Genomic DNA, 14,808 nt, shown 5'->3' with positions numbered 1-14,808 from the left:
ACCATCCTCGAGCAAGGGCCAGGAACTCTTAGCACCCAAGAAGACGGGTATACCGAGTTAGCGGCGTCGGTCGTGCCGGCACAGGAGCTGCTGAAGTCGATTAAGGCGCAGCAAAAGAGCGTCTCGCGCGAGAGAGAGAGGATGATCCAAGGGATTCAGGGGCCGGTCGGGGAGAGTACTACCGAGTTCAGGGCGCCGGACGGTTTCGGGGAGCACGACGTCCATTTCACCGCTCCCGATGAGGAAGGCCCGGGATAGGACGCCGGTCCATCTATGAATGTCCAGCTCGGTCCCTCCACATCGTTTTCTGCGGTTGGGAAGGAGTTAGCAGAGGAGTCGTTTACCTTGAATCGAAAGCAGAGTATCGCATTTCGACTTATCTGCCGCCAGCTAGACCGGGTCCACCGCGACGAGTCCGGAGTTCCCTAGCTCTGCCAATTTATTGGAGGTGAGGGCGGGACGGGAAAATCACGGATCATCGGAGCGGTCGCGGCGCTGTTCGCGAGGAAGGGGATCCCGCACCGCCTACTGGTTACAGCGACCTCGGGAACGGCGGTAGCCAATATTGATGGGGTTACTATCCATTCCGCGTGCGGGTTCTCGAAAGACACGACTCGGTCGGTGGGTCGGAGTACGGACCTGGAGAGATTCGCGCCTAGGAGTTCAACTAATCTCCGCGTCGATGGACGAAGCCGGGCCGTGTGGTAGGAAAAGCTCCTGCTCATTATCGACGAGGTCAGTATGCTGGGTGCGCGGACGCTGTATATGGTAAACGAACAGCTGTGCCGACTTCGAGGGTATGCGGACGACTTTGGCGGGATCCCGATTATCGTGTTCTGCGGGGATTTCCGCCAGTTCCGCCCGGTCCAGGAGCGGTCCATCCTTCTCCCCAGCCAAGTTATTGCGTGGACCGACGATACAGCTTTCCGAGCAGAGCAGAGGCACCAGCACGACAAAGCGCACGCGCTGTGGAACAAGTTTACTACGGTCGTGATGCTCGACGAACAAGTCCGTGCCGCCGGAGATCCACGACTCCAGCAACTCCTCAGGCGGATCCGGCACGGCGTACAAGATCAGTCCGATATGGATTTTCTGAACGACACGTGCTACCAGGAAGGTCGACGTATCCCATGGGAGTCCGGCATCACGGTTATCACGCCGCTGAATCGGAACCGCTGGAATCTGAACGTCGAAGCCACGCTGTCCTTCCAACGCCAAAGGCAAAGCGTGCTTCGGATTTTCATGTCCGAGCACAAGTGGAAAGATGGCCAGCCTACGGAGGAGGAGGCCCTAATGCTGTTAAGTCAGGGGGACGACAGCGCCATCCCCGTCCCCGCCATCTTTATGTTCGTCCAGGGGATGCCCATCACCGTAAATCAAAACACCCACCAAGGCCTGAAGCTGGTCAATGGCGCCCGCTATACGGCGTTAGACGTCATCCTCGACCTGAAATTCCCCGGGCATCGCGTCAACGCCGATACCATGCTCCACTTCGGGCCTCCGGCCGGGATCGTGCTGGCGTCCGAGACGACGAGAGACTACGATTTCGTGGGCATGCTAGCCGGCACTATCCTCCTGGCACCCGTCAGTGTCAAAATCGACTCCTAGAGAAAGCGGCCGTGGCAGATGCACGCCGTCAGCCGGCGAGGATTACCGTGCGCAGCGGCGTTCGCCTCTACGGATTATAAGGTGCAAGGAAAGACGTTAGACCGAGTGGCGCTAGAACTTCGCGGCGCGAGGACGACGAACATCGATGGCCAGGCCGTTCCCAGTCAATGCGATGCCTACGGCCTATACGTACAACTATCGCGCTGCCCATCCCTAGATGGGATCATGCTTCTGTCTCGAGCGCGAGAAAGGGACATTATCGGTAATCGAGTGCCCGAGCCTATGGTCGCCGCCGAGAATAGGCTAGAACGGCTGAGCGAGGGGATGATTTAAGACGCGGAACGTTGGGACTGGTCAATAGAAGAGGGATGGACGGTACATTAAGGGGAAGTAAACGCGGCCTAGATATACAAAGTAGATTGGCTAGCAGAGCGCAAATAGGGCGAGAGACATTGAAAACCGACCCTTTGTAACATTGATCGCTTAATGATGGGGAGACTTCGCCTCTTTTTTTTCCCTCGCATCCCTCCTCTTTTTCTCGAGTCTTTATGATCGGAGTCAGTCTTGACAATCAGAGTCAAGTCTCAACGATCGGATTGAGTCCCGACGATCGGACTCAGTCAGGCGCGGGGTCAGAATCAGGCGGTGTCAGCGAACGGCGAGTGAACGATGCCGAGCGTGTAGTTTCATAGCTCGTTAGAATCATATCATACGGGCTAAATCGGGCGGCGATCGCGATGTCGACGAAGGTTGGGGTGAAGGAACGGAAATCACGTGAAACTCACGTGAATATCATGTGATTTAAGTTTGAGTTGGGAGAAAAGTTGGCCCTCAGGCGTCCACAAAGACCTTACGGAACTTCGTTCCTCCAGGCATATGCACCAGCTAGGGGATATCAGACACAACAGCGAAAAGGCCCGCACCGAATGATCCAGGATGAGTATCGGGCGAAATGAAGGGAGAGATGGCAAGCCGAAGCGGCCAAACCAGGAAGGAGAGCAAGGACATGGAAGGACCCGTGGGAAACCCAGTGTCTTAACCGGTTCGATGGCCTTCAGAAACACGAGGCCTCGGCGTTTATGGCACTACGGACTGAGGTAGTTGGAGTTAAAGGATGGCTCGCGAAAATCGGTGTCCCTGGAATCCACCCAGCGTGTGAGTGCGGTGCCCCCCGACAGTCTCTCTACCACCTCCTTGCGTTTTGCCCGCAGCGGACCTACCAGAGGATCGCGCTCCTCCAACGAGCTGGAACAACGGACTTTAAGAGGATATTGCATGACAGGGACAAGGTACGCTACGCAGCAAGGTGGCTGATCGATGCGGGAGGCCTAGAGCAATACCGGGTGGCCAAGGAAGTTGAGAAGGAAGTAATAGTGGACTGGAAACCGTTCCAGCTCCTCCACGACGTGCCAGAATAAGCTCTCCGCTTAGGCGGAAACACCGACCCGTGCGGAAAGATGAACAATGATTGAGATACTCTACTAAGGGGAGGAGGCGGGATTTTATGTACCTGCAGCCTCGGCTGGGGGGAAACTTTTTCCCTCGACAGACCAGATAGAATATCGTGCTCATAGACCCGAAAGGGATCCAGATAGTACGTTAAATTGATTCTTATTATAATAATATGCACCACAGACCTATTTTATTCGGAATTTTATCCGAATTTCATCCCTACACCATCCCAACCATCTAGACCCCCTGATACCGATCACATTGATCCCTCAGTCAATAAGGGGTACGGAGACACGGATCTGAATGGTTTTGCCTTCAGCAATCAGTATCACAAACCTAGACAGACATTTGGATGATATAGGATAATATCATCATTAGCCGATAGCTACTTTACCCCATGTTGTCCGACGTTCCTAGTATTTATGCAATTGCAACTACCTACATGCACCGCCTATACGGGTCATCCGATTTCACTCACTGTGACAATTAAATTCACAGCCCATCCCTCCTTTCCATGCTACGATCCATGTGAACCTGCGCAGTCGAACCCCCGAGAAACAAGGTAGCATACACCCATGTGGAACTGGTGGCTGGAACCGAAAGTACCACTCGAAGGCTAGAGATACACACGTTGAAGTAGATCCAAAAGATAATCGCTCCTGCAGAGAATTGGTTTGTGAAAGACCTTTGGACGGCGCGCAACGCACCTTGGTTCGGCAACGACAGTTTTCTGCTCAAGATTCGAGCATCCCTCAAAGCATGACGACGCCGATCCCACCCATGTGCTTCTCACTCGCGTTCTGCTGCGCATCGAGACCGCCTTGAATAGGCGCCGCCCGGTAGTTGTAGAGATAGTAATGCAGCCGACCGTCGCCCATCCCGAACTTTTGATCGTCCAAGAACAGCGGGTTATCGAGTAGACTCAGCGCGTTGAAAACGTCGAATTTGGCCTGGAAACTCATTAACACCAAGATGAAAGAAAGGGGGGTTGGGAGGGCTGACATTCTTCGCCAGAATCAACGCATCCTTCATCAATTCATTCAAGCGAACCTTGAGCTCGGCCATATTTCCCGTGAGCGCCTTTTCGGAGGCGTAGTAGAAGGAATACGCTGCTCGGACAGCATTGTGCTTCTTATGACCGATGACGGTGGACTCCAAGTTGTAAAAGGAGAAGAAATCCGTGATACGATGGGTGTTTTCCTCTTCAACGACGTAGGCCCAGACCACCTGCTCACGCCCGGAATCCTCGTGATGGACAAGCCAATGTTCAACTTCCTCTTCAGTGAACTCTTGGGCCAGCTCGAAACGATCGAGGTATCTCTTGAGGAGGGATTGCACAGCAGGTACATCCTTTGACTTCATCGGTCGGAGTCCGGGGGTGGATGTGGTGGTCGGAAGCTTGTATCTGATAATCTGTCGTTGGACGGTGGATCCAGATGGAAGCGGCGAGAAGCCCACCTCGTATAGTTTCTCCCAGTCAAGACATCGATGGTAGTATCGACATGTGGACACGGGGGTGGGTAGAATGTGGCCCACAGTGTAGATGGCTTGAAAGGTGCCGATCTGGTAGCAGCGCCGAGTGACTTCCTTGATGAGCACAGGTGCAAGGCGGTTTGAACGCAGCTTTTTGTGGATGCAGAGGAAATTGATCTCAGAGCTCTTCAGAACCGTCTTCCGCACTCGTAGTCCGATTGGAATCCCCGAAATGAATGCAACCAGCTTTCGTGATTTGGTAGCTCGAACACCGATGTGCCAATCTTTGGTCCACCCTGGAGCTTTCAAGGCCCTATAAAAGTTAGCGTGATTTCGCAGTTCGTATTGAGAGACACATACCAGGTAAAGAAAGCGGGAGAGTAGTTGAACCGAAACATGGCTTCATCGTCCTCAACGTAGTGATGGGAGAGCAGCTCGTATACCTCGCTCAACTGCACACATGGTTAGAAAGTCATCGATAATTCATATTAGCAAGTAGTCCCATACCTCTGCGGGATCGTCAAGGTTCATGGTCACCCATTCAAACCCATCAATCAGCGGAGCAGGCTTCTTCGAGACTCGGTCGATCTCGATCATCTTGATCGGACCTTCCTCGGTTGGGCGCTGGTCATCTAAGAGCCATCAGCACAAGTGCATCTATCAAGACAAGGTGAACTACCGAAGGCAGGCACTGGCTGCGTCTTCCAGAACTTATATCCGGCCATGTCCTTCTGTCGCTTCGCACTTGGCGGCGACTGGTGTCATTAGCCGTGAACATGGTGAATGTCGAGGGACGCAATGGAATTCGATCAATCATACCATTCCGGACAGGATCTCCTCCAATTTCAGCTTTCGAAGCGCTTCCTCCATCTTCTCGGGCTCCAATCCAGCAAAGTGCTTTTTCAAGGTGGGGTTGCTTGCGATGAGGTTCTGAAGTTGCTGGTTGTCAGAAGCGGTATCGGTTCCACCCTCGCTTTCAGGTCCTTCATGTTTGGCTTTAGACTTTTTCCTCTTCTTGCCCGCTGCTTGGCTATCTTCTTGAGTCATCCCGGAGCCTTCACCTTGGTCACCAGCGGAAGCTTGGCCAGTGGTTGAAACAGGCGGTTCGGGTTGAGTAGTCGAACTCGAGCTCCAATTTCCATCGGATTTATTAGGTTCCGACATGGTGATAGGTCCTCAGGGTTAATATATTTGGATTCTAGTGAGGACTGAGAAGCGGAGATGAGAAATGGAGGGTGCGGGCGATGGCAATTGGCATCTGATATTCTGATATTCTGATATTGTGATAGTCCAGGTGGCCGAGGAAAGGCCGACCAATGACGATGAATCGATGCCTGCCTGGCCGGCCACGTTCTCTCGCGCACGTGACCATCTCACCTCGCGTCGCTGGAACAGGGGTCTGCGGGGTTTCTGAACGCCTATTGGTTCACCGTGGTTCTTGCCTGTTGAAGTCATCTGACTTGAACTTACGTTGATTTCAGGTCCTCCCATCTGTATTATTCTGGATTCCGTAGTATCGCAACCATCGCGATCAACGCGACCATCTTGCCCAATCGCGATGGCGGAGAAGAGGAGACTTTCGAGCCGAGTGCGAACTCCGGCCACCAAACACCGACGTGTCACCCCCGATCCCTCTTCTCGCAAACTATCCAGTACACGAAGTCGAAGATCCAACGCCGCGCCGCGAACACCCAAAGAACCTTCTCCCTCGCCTCCGAAGCCAGAAATCCTTCCTTCGAAAATCACCGCTGAACCGCTACCGACAACGTCTACTCCCCAGGATCCCGAAGATGTGCAGTCATTCCAGACCGTACGCGAAAGGTATACATGGGCTCTTCGGCAGATGGCGCAGGCTAACATGAATTCTACAGCGGAGTTCTTGCGGAATCCCTCCGCCGTTCACGCCACAAATGGACACATGAAGCCACACTCGATCGATGGTGGGCGAAAAGAAAACAAGCCGATATCGTTTATCTCCACAACGAACAGCCGGGCCAGAAGAAGAGAAGCATGAAAGAATGGGCGAAAGGGGTGAAGGTTACCATTGAGCCACACATATTCCAAGCCAATCTTTACGTGGTGCGCATGGACGCTCTCCCTGGCGAACGCATTCTGACCGAAACGGCCCCCGTACCATACGGATCTCCTTTCTACTCGGGGTATCCAGCATCTCCCACTCCTGGCCAATATCACTACCACCGACCGCCTCCGTACACCGTCGCGCCAGCGCAGCATGGTACTCCCAAGACACCGATTTCCACCCCCGGTCCTTCTTTTCTCGCCCAGGGACAATCCACTCCCATCCGGTCGGCTCAGCAGCCTTCAATAAGCCGTGGCCCCATGCCACCGAGACCGCCTCCACAGCAACCGCCTCCACAGCAACCGCCTCCACAGCAACCGCCTCCACAGCAACCGCCTCCACAGCAAGCACCTCCGCAGCAGCCTCCGCAGCAGCCAAGCCATCAGGCGAGGAGCAACGTCCCCGAAAACGCCCCTCACCATGCGGCAGCCCCGACACCCCCTGCTTCACAACCGCCTCCACCTGCGCCAACACCAAGTCCCGCTCCGTCCCAGCAACCAGCACCCGATCCGGTCATCCACATGCTGGCACAACGAGCCAGCACCAACATGGAGCTCAAGCAGGTGATGAGGATTGTCGCGTCAGGGAACGCCAATCCGTCGCAGCTGGAGTACTTCCAGCGGCACATCGATGAGCTGTCGGCAATTGTCAAGGCGCGTGGTGGGCATACTGCACATGGTACACCCACCCCAGCTCCTCCAGCTAGCTCCCACTCGCCAACCCCCACATCTGCACAGAGCAAGACGAATATGCCAACCCCTCCGGTGCAAACACCGGCTCCTGCTCCACAGCCAGCCCCTGCATCGGTGAAAACGCCGGCCCCGCCTCCCCCAGCGGCTCCGCCAGCGCCACCACGCCAGCCCAGTGCTTCCAATCCGTTCTCACACCCCCTCCCCTCCCCCGCCCCTCGACCGCCACCTCCACCAACCATGCAACATCCACAACAAAACCCTTTCGGAACCCCGTCTTCATTGCCATATGCTTACCAAGGCCCGCAACAAGCTCACGTTTACCGTCAGCCGCTTCCTCCGCGCCCGAGAATCGTTCGACCGCCCGCGAACGATGGACCGGTCCATCTCCTGATAGAATTCGAAGAGAATACGAACGACCGATGGCTCTTTCCTCGGATGAGCATCATTGAGTACCAGCCGGGATTTCGCGCGGCGACCGCTTCCTTTCTGATCCTCCGTGACTTGGACGGCAAACCGATCCGCGAAAAACGACGGGTCGCAGAACCCGCCACGCCAGCCGTGAAGCCGGAAGCTGTATCAGCCGCATCGCAGAACACACAGTCAAATCACACGCCCAGTGCAGCTGACCCCGGCGCTAGCGCGACGCCCTCGAAGCACACTCCGCAAGGGGCTTCCAATGCGTCTTTGGCCATCAAGCCTGAAGTTCCAGCCCCGGCACCCCCACCTCCCACTCATCCACCCAGCCCCTTGAAACCGCAAGGCATCCCAGAGCTCGACGTCGATGGTCCGTTCTACTATCAGCCCGTCACCATCCGATTCTTCGCCGAGGACGAGACCACCTTTGTACTCTCGGCGTTGTCGCGGGCTGTGGCGCCGCAGAAGGATGTGCGGGAATACATGGAGATGGTGTTCGCGAAAGGGACACGTGCGCCGGATCGATTCCTGCCGTTGCGTTTGCCCAAGGCGGAGGATGGAGATGGCATCTAAATCATGCGGCTACAAAGGTGTATGGGTGTTGACAGACGGCCAGATTGGGTTTGTCGTTATTAAAGCGTGTGTATAAACAGTATCAGACTGCGTTAGACGAAACCCGATGTATTTTTTAAGAAAACACGGTCTTAAGAAGAGCTAAAGAGCTCTTGGGCAAGAATAAATGAGGAATGGAATGAATACGTACCTTTCAACCCCGGAACAAGAAATGGTTGAAGGGGATGGAGGCTTTGTTACAGTATATGCAATCGTTGACGACGGAGAGACTAAGTGCCTATCAACACAAGACATGCAAGGATTATTAGACGCAAGGATTGCATTGAAAATTATATGTATAAGGTAAGAGTATCCTACTGGTTAGGGCTCCTCAATCACGCCCAGAAAACTCAAATTAACCTCCATCCATTCTTTAAACGTTTCAGCGAAGGTAGTTCTTCTTTACCTTCCCCCCAAATTCGCTCCATTCCACTAAAATCCTTCTCACAGTCCGAAGGCCTCTAGAACTGCCAACTGCCCGGCGCTCGACTTCATTGCTCGGTTGTGTCCTGCATCATGTGTTGAATATCGTCGTTTTGAAGTCAATGAGGTGAGAAGACATACCTCCGTAGTTCAGCATGTCAATGGTACACACTTGATCCGGTCCAAGCCATTGCCTCCGTTCACCGCCACGAAATTTCAGGTCCGTTGTGGCCACTGTGCGACTGGCATCCGTTCTCATTGTCCGTTTGAAGATGTCGACGCTGTGGGTGTACCTAATATCCCAGTCATCCATAGCATGAACAACATGCAAATCCAGTGTCCGGCCGTCAGACACGGTGGCTCGCGTCAACGCTTCCAACCTCGCCGCGCTATCCCAAATATCCACCACGTGCTTCAGCATCCAGTCGACTGCCTTCGGATGGTATCGGAGCGGCGAGAGCACGGGAATGATGCCGGAGATGCGGTACGTGCGGAGCAGCGTCGGCAGGTCCGTGAACGGCGCCAGGAGGATGATCTTCGCAAAGTCCATCGGCGCCGCGGGCGTCAACGCTTGGATTTCCGGGGATGAGGAGTTCAGCGGCGCCAGTTCGGGAGCACCGGGAGAGGCAAAATGTAGCGCTACTGCGGAACTCACGGCGGTGCCGAGGCTCTGGCCTAGGATAGCGATACGTGCAGGAGGGATTCCTAGTATATTCACCACATAATCGACGGTCGATATACCGTCGGCAATTAGGCCGGCTTCGGTCGGTGAGCCATTGGAAGCCCCAAATCCACGGTAATCGATAGCGATCAAGTGATTGTGAGGAGAAAGGCCCGTCACCGTTCGGTAAATATCAGGGCGGAATCCTTGCCCAACGTGGCCAGCGTTCTAGAACAGTGGTAATCATCAGTCCCCATTTTTCGATTATGTATTCGTACGGGCTATCCTTACCCCATGGACTATGCATGTCAATTAGAAAACCTCCAACACGGTCACAGTCGACGCCACTCACAGCTCACGATGACTTTGCTATCTGGGTCGTCTTTCAATAGCTTATACGGAAGGCTTTGCTTGAAGTCTTCGACTAGACCATCTGGCTGTGATAGGATTATATCTCTATGCTTCCCATAAACCGATATCGGAAGGACGTGCCACGCGTACAGCTTGACATTGTCGGTTGAATCGATGAAGAAAGGGGTCACTTGATGTTCTGTACTCGAGTAAGTTCCGCGAGTCATCCCGATCATGGATCAAATCGCAGGAAGAACAATTGCGCAAGAATCTTAAGCAAGGCAGAACCGATATGCGATGGAATCACGCGCCAAACCAGATGCCGACCAGACACGCGTCCCCAGGATGGCGGAAATATCATCTCAAATGCCCAACGTACTAGAAAATCCGGAACGCTCAGTCTCAGAAACATCGTCCCAGTAACCGGTATGGAATTTATTTGCATAAAGGGCGCTTTAACCAGTAAGTCCACGTTCCATACTCATATCATCATCTCCATCCTCATTGTTGTCGGATAGTTGAGGGACATACAAGCGTTGGACATCTACAAAGGTCAAAGTTGAAAGCAAGGCTATATAGATCCCACCAAGGGCGGTTAGAACCCAGAAGGACCTTGAAAAGAAACCCACAGCCATATTGGCTTAACGGGATGTGCTTGCTGTAGCTTCACGATGCTGCTGAAGTTTGTGGTTGTTCTGTTTACGTTCGCCGCGTCTGAAGTTGGACTCGAGGTTGATAGGGAACAGGTGGTTCGTGCACCCAACATTTGCTACTAAGTGACTAATTAATTAAGTGTCAAGTGATAATAAGTCAGTATTAAGTCTAAACCTGATCTTACTAAGCCTCTCCGTCCATCCCAGCACTTCCCGTTCCTATCTCAATTATCATCTACAAGCGATGTAAATCTACAACCGTTTCCATGTCGTACTCTGCAGAGATGGTCTCAGAGATGATCTTATTCTAGCGACTGGGCATGTGGCTACCACTAGCTATAGAGCGTGGACATCGCGCCATGTTGCGTTGATTCCACATCCATATCCACTATGAGTCTCAAGCGTTCGGCGGGAACCATGGCCGATTCGACACCGGATGAACGGCAACGTAACAACAACTACTCCGTCTCAGAGGCGGTCCTTGACCGAAAATCTCGTTTTGCCGGATACTATTCTCCCTCCCTGCCAGCGAGGACCCTGCAAAGCCTCCCAGAGCTGAAGCCGGCAACCCACCGAATCGCAGCGTGGCGGGTAGCCTCAAAGCAGACGACTCTGAAGACATCATCAGGGCCGTTGCAGCTCTTCGACGTCGGACACGATGATGATGGGGAGTCATGGGCCGGGAAACGGCTCGAGAAGGTTCTCGAAGAAATGGGAGTTACTGGGAGCATTGTTGTGGCACGATGGTATGGCGGCGTTTTGCTGGGTCCGGTAAGGTTTCAGCATATCGAAACGGTGGCGCGAAACGCTGTCAGACGATGGCAACAAACCTGGGAGCGGGACGGGGAAGGGGATCGGAAACGGCGACAGGTGGATTCTGCATCTCGGCTAGAGCAAGGCGATAAGATTGTGCCACGAGATCCAGAACTGGAGGAGAAGGAACGAAGGGCTCTGGTGAAAGAGCTCCAATCCAGAGACGAGAGCATCGTTGTCCTCAGACAGCTGCTAGATCAAAAGAAGGCAGATACGGTGACGGCCGGTTCTCCACTTGCTGCGAGTCAGTCAAGTGAGCCAACTAAGCCATTACAAGCATCCCCTTCAGCGACATCGCCGGAGTATGAATCGTTTCCTTTGGCTCGTTTACAGCAGCTGGAGAAGGCTAGAGATGCTAGCATTGGGTTTCTTCTGAAGCAAATCGATAAAACCGAAGCACAACAAGGTAGTCGGAAATGAGAGTTGTATAATGTGCAGAGTTTGATTTAGAGACACCAATAAACAGTAAAACCCCAGCGGAAAGTCGATGATTAGAGGAGATTCCATAATTCCATTCCGACCGTGATATCCGATATTCTAGTATATATCGAGTCACGTGATCTAGATTATCATCGACAGGGTTCTTGGGAGACTGGACATCGTGAATTCGTGGTGGATCCAACAATTAACATCCTCGACCACTCCACGCCGCATATCCCCAAATCACCAGACAAGATGTTGGCTCGGACCCTCTTACTTACAAGCAGGCAGGTCTCCCGACCGACCTGCTCAAGTCCGTTCACCCAGCTTCCGCTCCGTCGAAGCATCACGTCGATTTCGCAAACCCTCCGCTTCCCACGACCCAATCGTCCATCGCAATTCCTAAGCCCTTCCGGGGCCGTGGAGGCCAATGGCACCTCGATCTTCACAACCGTAGGACAGCGAAGAGGGATGAAGGTTGGTTGCTTGATTCCAGGACCGGGGGTGGATGCTGAGCTGAACAGGTGCGGACGTCCGTGAAGAAATTATGCGACGGATGTAAGGTATGCAGAAATCTCCCGGCGGAAGGATTGGCGATTGTGACGACGGTGTGCTGACAGAAGGACAGAGCGTGCGACGGAAGAAGAAGTATGTCTACATCATATGTAGCAAGAACCCGAAGCACAAGCAGCGGTGAGTTGACCTTTACGCTTCACCATGGCATATCTGATACGTCACAGGCAAGGATAAGTCGGAGTGAAAGGCGAGCATACCACGGCGGCGGGCGGATGGAGTCTGGGTGTTTCACATGGGATGATATCGAACCTCTTGTATTATAGCGAAGCATCCCCAGGACGACGCATGTATTACTATATCTTGTGAATCTCATGACGCATTAAATCCTCCTTTTTCGTCCAAAGCATCCATGAACGCCCATCCAAACGACAGCAATCCCGTCGACTGGCTCGTCAGTAAGAGGAAATGTTTCCCGCCCATCCCGTTTATCACATACTTCCCCCGCTGTATTCCCCGCTCACCAGCCCAGCCATCTTCAACAGCTCGTAATCCGCATCCCGATCCCCCGTCCCAAGATTAATCCTCCTCCGCCGCTCCGCCTCCCGCTCCTCCCATTTCCACGCCCGCCTCTGTTCCTCCGCCTCCGTCCCATCGCCCGCCGCACTCAGCCCCCAAACCTCCAGCGACGTGATCTCGATGCGGTCCTGCCACGACGCCAGGCTGCGCGCACTCGGCTGCGCCGCAGCGTGGTGCGCCGAGAATCCGGCGATCGGCGACGGGAGGAACGAGCCGCCGCCCTCGGCATCGTGGGTGAACACGGCGAACTCCAGGCCGTCTTCGAGGTGCAGGCTGACGGGGCCGAGCGGGAGGGTGCGGCGCTCGGAGTAGCTGTGGCGACGGTCGACGCCGTGGATGTGGGATGCGCTGCGGACGGGGGCGGGGCTGCCGAATCCGATGCCGGGGAACGTCGTGGGGTTCTTGTTGCAGTAGACATAATGCGGGGAGAGAGTCGAGGCGGGGAAGAGAAGGTGCCGTGGGGAGAGTTGGAAGAGAACGGTGCTAGAATCGCCGAAGCATGCCGATGGTGTCGATTTCCATGGTGAGGGGATGTATGCTCCGTAGGTTACGGTCGACGATTGGGAGGATGTGGGGATCGACGAGGAGAGGCGTGATGGGGGGATGGAGTCGGTAAATGTACGTAATCGGGGATTCCCGGTGCTGGCCATTTCGCTGGCGGACATCACTTCACCTCGCAAGAGGAGAATCGTAGGTCCGGGGTATTTGAAGACGCATTTCTCAAACGATCCCATGCTGAATCCCGCGCGGGATCCGGCGTACAGCGGATGGACGTGGCGAAACGGGGAGGGACGGAGGAAGAATGACAGGTGACTCAATGTATTCAGATCAAGAATCTCTCCTGGCTCTAGTAGAGCCGGCTCCTGCTCTGGCGGCGTGGGTTTCTCTGCAATAATGGACTCGGACGGTGTCGACAGCGGCGTCGACAGTAGCGTCGAGACAGACGGCGACAACTCGGAGGTCAAAGACGCCGACATCTTTCGCTTGGAGAGGTCGAAGTCCTTGTCGAACAGGAAATGCTCGAACAATGGCCGCAGCCCGTCGAACAGGTACGGAAGGGACGTAATCACCACGGCGTGGAAAGTCTTGAACGCCACGCCATGGCTCTGTTCCACGCCGAAAGTAGCCAAGATGTTGCCGGCCGTCCTTCGCAGTTCACTGACCTTCGCGTCCGTCAGCTCCGACGTGATCGCCGACAGTTTCTCCTGCGCGCCCATCGGGGATGCGAGGATGAGCAGCTCGATCAGCTTCAGCAGGTTGTCGCTCGGGATGACCGAGTGGTGGACGTCCACCCTCTCGCCGTGTCCGAAGGCTTCGATCGCATCCAACGTCTCGAAGGCGGACAGGACCAGCTCGTCATCGCCATCCTCATCGTCATCCGCCGCTTCATCCACGGCGAACCCCTTTCCGTCCGCTCGCTCTGTCGGACTCTCCCCGCCTCGCGACTCTTTCTGCCGCAGCGTGCGGTCGTGGACGGCCAGGCTCCGATAGATCTCCCTCACCCACGTTTCCCTCCCCTTCCGCAAGACCGCTTCATATCTCCCGGTCAAGATCGTCACCACCTTCAGCAAGGCGTCGTTGGTCAAGATGGCCGGCGCTTGGCTGGGGAAGGGGAACGCGCCTAGATAGGTCGCCATCTGATAGACGACGGGGCCCGCGCCGATCGCGTCGGGCAGCTCGAGGAAGCGACAGAGGGTGCTCTCGGTCCAGTAGCGCAGGCCGCTCTCGCTGTCGGCGAGGGAGCGGAAGACATGCTTGAAAGAGTATATTTCTATGGGGGAGTAGCATTTCTCGAGGAGTTTATTCACGAGATCCCGGTTGAGCTCCTCTGTCGGGTGGGTTAGTAGATTCGCCGTCTGGAGCGTTGGTGGCTCACATACCGATGGAGACGGGAGGGGTGGATTGCCCTTGACCCATGGCTACCGATTGTCCACGTCGAAGTGGGGGGTGATGACCAGAAGGTCCATTAAACGCTATGGGGATTGCAAAGGCACCGTTCTTCTGGACGAAGGGGTGAATGGCATGTTTTTTCCGATAGTTGTAACATGCAGGTTGAAAGGCAAT

The 14,808-nt window shown here is 54.6% G+C and overlaps 7 protein-coding genes across 7 annotated transcripts; 4 read left to right on the top strand and 3 right to left on the bottom strand.

Moving 5' to 3' along the window:
- Positions 1 to 429: 429 nt before the first annotated feature.
- On the top strand, positions 430 to 2,292 carry P152DRAFT_456639 (uncharacterized protein). The gene is made up of 2 exons (XM_033679046.1): positions 430 to 1,548; positions 1,609 to 2,292. The coding sequence occupies exons 1-2, from the start codon at positions 742 to 744 to the stop codon at positions 1,939 to 1,941; spliced, it is 1,140 nt and encodes a 379-aa protein (XP_033536016.1). The 5' UTR covers positions 430 to 741; the 3' UTR covers positions 1,942 to 2,292.
- A 1,110-nt stretch (positions 2,293 to 3,402) lies between these two features.
- P152DRAFT_456634 (glycylpeptide N-tetradecanoyltransferase) lies at positions 3,403 to 5,802 on the bottom strand. The gene is made up of 6 exons (XM_033679045.1): positions 5,353 to 5,802; positions 5,213 to 5,288; positions 5,041 to 5,165; positions 4,894 to 4,985; positions 4,063 to 4,846; positions 3,403 to 4,010 (listed from the first exon to the last, which is right to left on the bottom strand). Exons 1-6 carry the CDS (start codon positions 5,695 to 5,697, stop codon positions 3,813 to 3,815), a joined length of 1,620 nt encoding a protein of 539 aa, XP_033536015.1. The 5' UTR covers positions 5,698 to 5,802; the 3' UTR covers positions 3,403 to 3,812.
- Positions 5,803 to 6,043: 241 nt separating this feature from the next.
- P152DRAFT_456633 (uncharacterized protein) lies at positions 6,044 to 8,738 on the top strand. Its single transcript, XM_033679044.1, has 2 exons — positions 6,044 to 6,354; positions 6,405 to 8,738. Exon 2 carries the CDS (start codon positions 6,544 to 6,546, stop codon positions 8,290 to 8,292), a length of 1,749 nt encoding a protein of 582 aa, XP_033536014.1. The 5' UTR covers positions 6,044 to 6,354; positions 6,405 to 6,543; the 3' UTR covers positions 8,293 to 8,738.
- Positions 8,639 to 10,517, bottom strand: P152DRAFT_456630 (alpha/beta-hydrolase). The gene is made up of 6 exons (XM_033679043.1): positions 10,298 to 10,517; positions 10,146 to 10,219; positions 9,768 to 9,965; positions 9,707 to 9,714; positions 8,896 to 9,643; positions 8,639 to 8,840 (listed from the first exon to the last, which is right to left on the bottom strand). The coding sequence occupies exons 1-6, from the start codon at positions 10,399 to 10,401 to the stop codon at positions 8,776 to 8,778; spliced, it is 1,197 nt and encodes a 398-aa protein (XP_033536013.1). The 5' UTR covers positions 10,402 to 10,517; the 3' UTR covers positions 8,639 to 8,775.
- On the top strand, positions 10,438 to 11,766 carry P152DRAFT_512754 (ribosomal protein S5 domain 2-like protein; the record flags this gene model as incomplete). The annotated part of the gene is made up of 2 exons (XM_033682768.1): positions 10,438 to 10,515; positions 10,762 to 11,766. 2 exons carry the CDS (start codon positions 10,438 to 10,440, stop codon positions 11,650 to 11,652), a joined length of 969 nt encoding a protein of 322 aa, XP_033536012.1. The 3' UTR covers positions 11,653 to 11,766.
- A 141-nt stretch (positions 11,767 to 11,907) lies between these two features.
- P152DRAFT_472151 (uncharacterized protein) lies at positions 11,908 to 12,402 on the top strand (the record flags this gene model as incomplete). Its single annotated transcript, XM_033681133.1, has 4 exons — positions 11,908 to 12,129; positions 12,177 to 12,215; positions 12,281 to 12,345; positions 12,393 to 12,402. 4 exons carry the CDS (start codon positions 11,908 to 11,910, stop codon positions 12,400 to 12,402), a joined length of 336 nt encoding a protein of 111 aa, XP_033536011.1.
- Positions 12,403 to 12,469: 67 nt separating this feature from the next.
- On the bottom strand, positions 12,470 to 14,689 carry P152DRAFT_456629 (uncharacterized protein). The gene has a single exon (XM_033679042.1). The coding sequence runs from the start codon at positions 14,379 to 14,381 to the stop codon at positions 12,657 to 12,659; it is 1,725 nt and encodes a 574-aa protein (XP_033536010.1). The 5' UTR covers positions 14,382 to 14,689; the 3' UTR covers positions 12,470 to 12,656.
- Positions 14,690 to 14,808: the final 119 nt, after the last annotated feature.

The sequence above is a fragment of the Eremomyces bilateralis genome, assembly GCF_010015585.1.
Source record: "Eremomyces bilateralis CBS 781.70 unplaced genomic scaffold P152scaffold_5, whole genome shotgun sequence".
NCBI classification, from domain to species: domain Eukaryota; kingdom Fungi; phylum Ascomycota; class Dothideomycetes; order Eremomycetales; family Eremomycetaceae; genus Eremomyces; species Eremomyces bilateralis.
The sequence above is the reverse complement of the archived record's forward strand: the minus strand, read 5'-3'. Positions and strand labels throughout refer to the sequence as shown.

Bases quoted from the DNA above. Each gene is read 5' to 3' on its own strand.
- P152DRAFT_456639 (XM_033679046.1), top strand. From the start codon at position 742: ATGCTGGGTGCGCGGACGCTGTATATGGTAAACGAACAGCTGTGCCGA. The intron at 1,549-1,608 runs GTGGGCATGCTA...ATCGACTCCTAG, and splicing joins CGACGAGAGACTACGATTTC to AGAAAGCGGCCGTGGCAGAT.
- P152DRAFT_456634 (XM_033679045.1), bottom strand. From the start codon at position 5,697: ATGTCGGAACCTAATAAATCCGATGGAAATTGGAGCTCGAGTTCGACT. The intron at 5,289-5,352 runs GTATGATTGATC...TAATGACACCAG, and splicing joins AGGAGATCCTGTCCGGAATG to TCGCCGCCAAGTGCGAAGCG. The intron at 4,847-4,893 runs GTATGTGTCTCT...TAACTTTTATAG, and splicing joins TCTCCCGCTTTCTTTACCTG to GGCCTTGAAAGCTCCAGGGT.
- P152DRAFT_456633 (XM_033679044.1), top strand. From the start codon at position 6,544: ATGAAAGAATGGGCGAAAGGGGTGAAGGTTACCATTGAGCCACACATA.
- P152DRAFT_456630 (XM_033679043.1), bottom strand. From the start codon at position 10,401: ATGGCTGTGGGTTTCTTTTCAAGGTCCTTCTGGGTTCTAACCGCCCTT. The intron at 9,966-10,145 runs GTACGTTGGGCA...ACTCGAGTACAG, and splicing joins TGAGCGTTCCGGATTTTCTA to AACATCAAGTGACCCCTTTC. The intron at 8,841-8,895 runs GTATGTCTTCTC...CACATGATGCAG, and splicing joins TGACATGCTGAACTACGGAG to GACACAACCGAGCAATGAAG.
- P152DRAFT_456629 (XM_033679042.1), bottom strand. From the start codon at position 14,381: ATGGCGACCTATCTAGGCGCGTTCCCCTTCCCCAGCCAAGCGCCGGCC.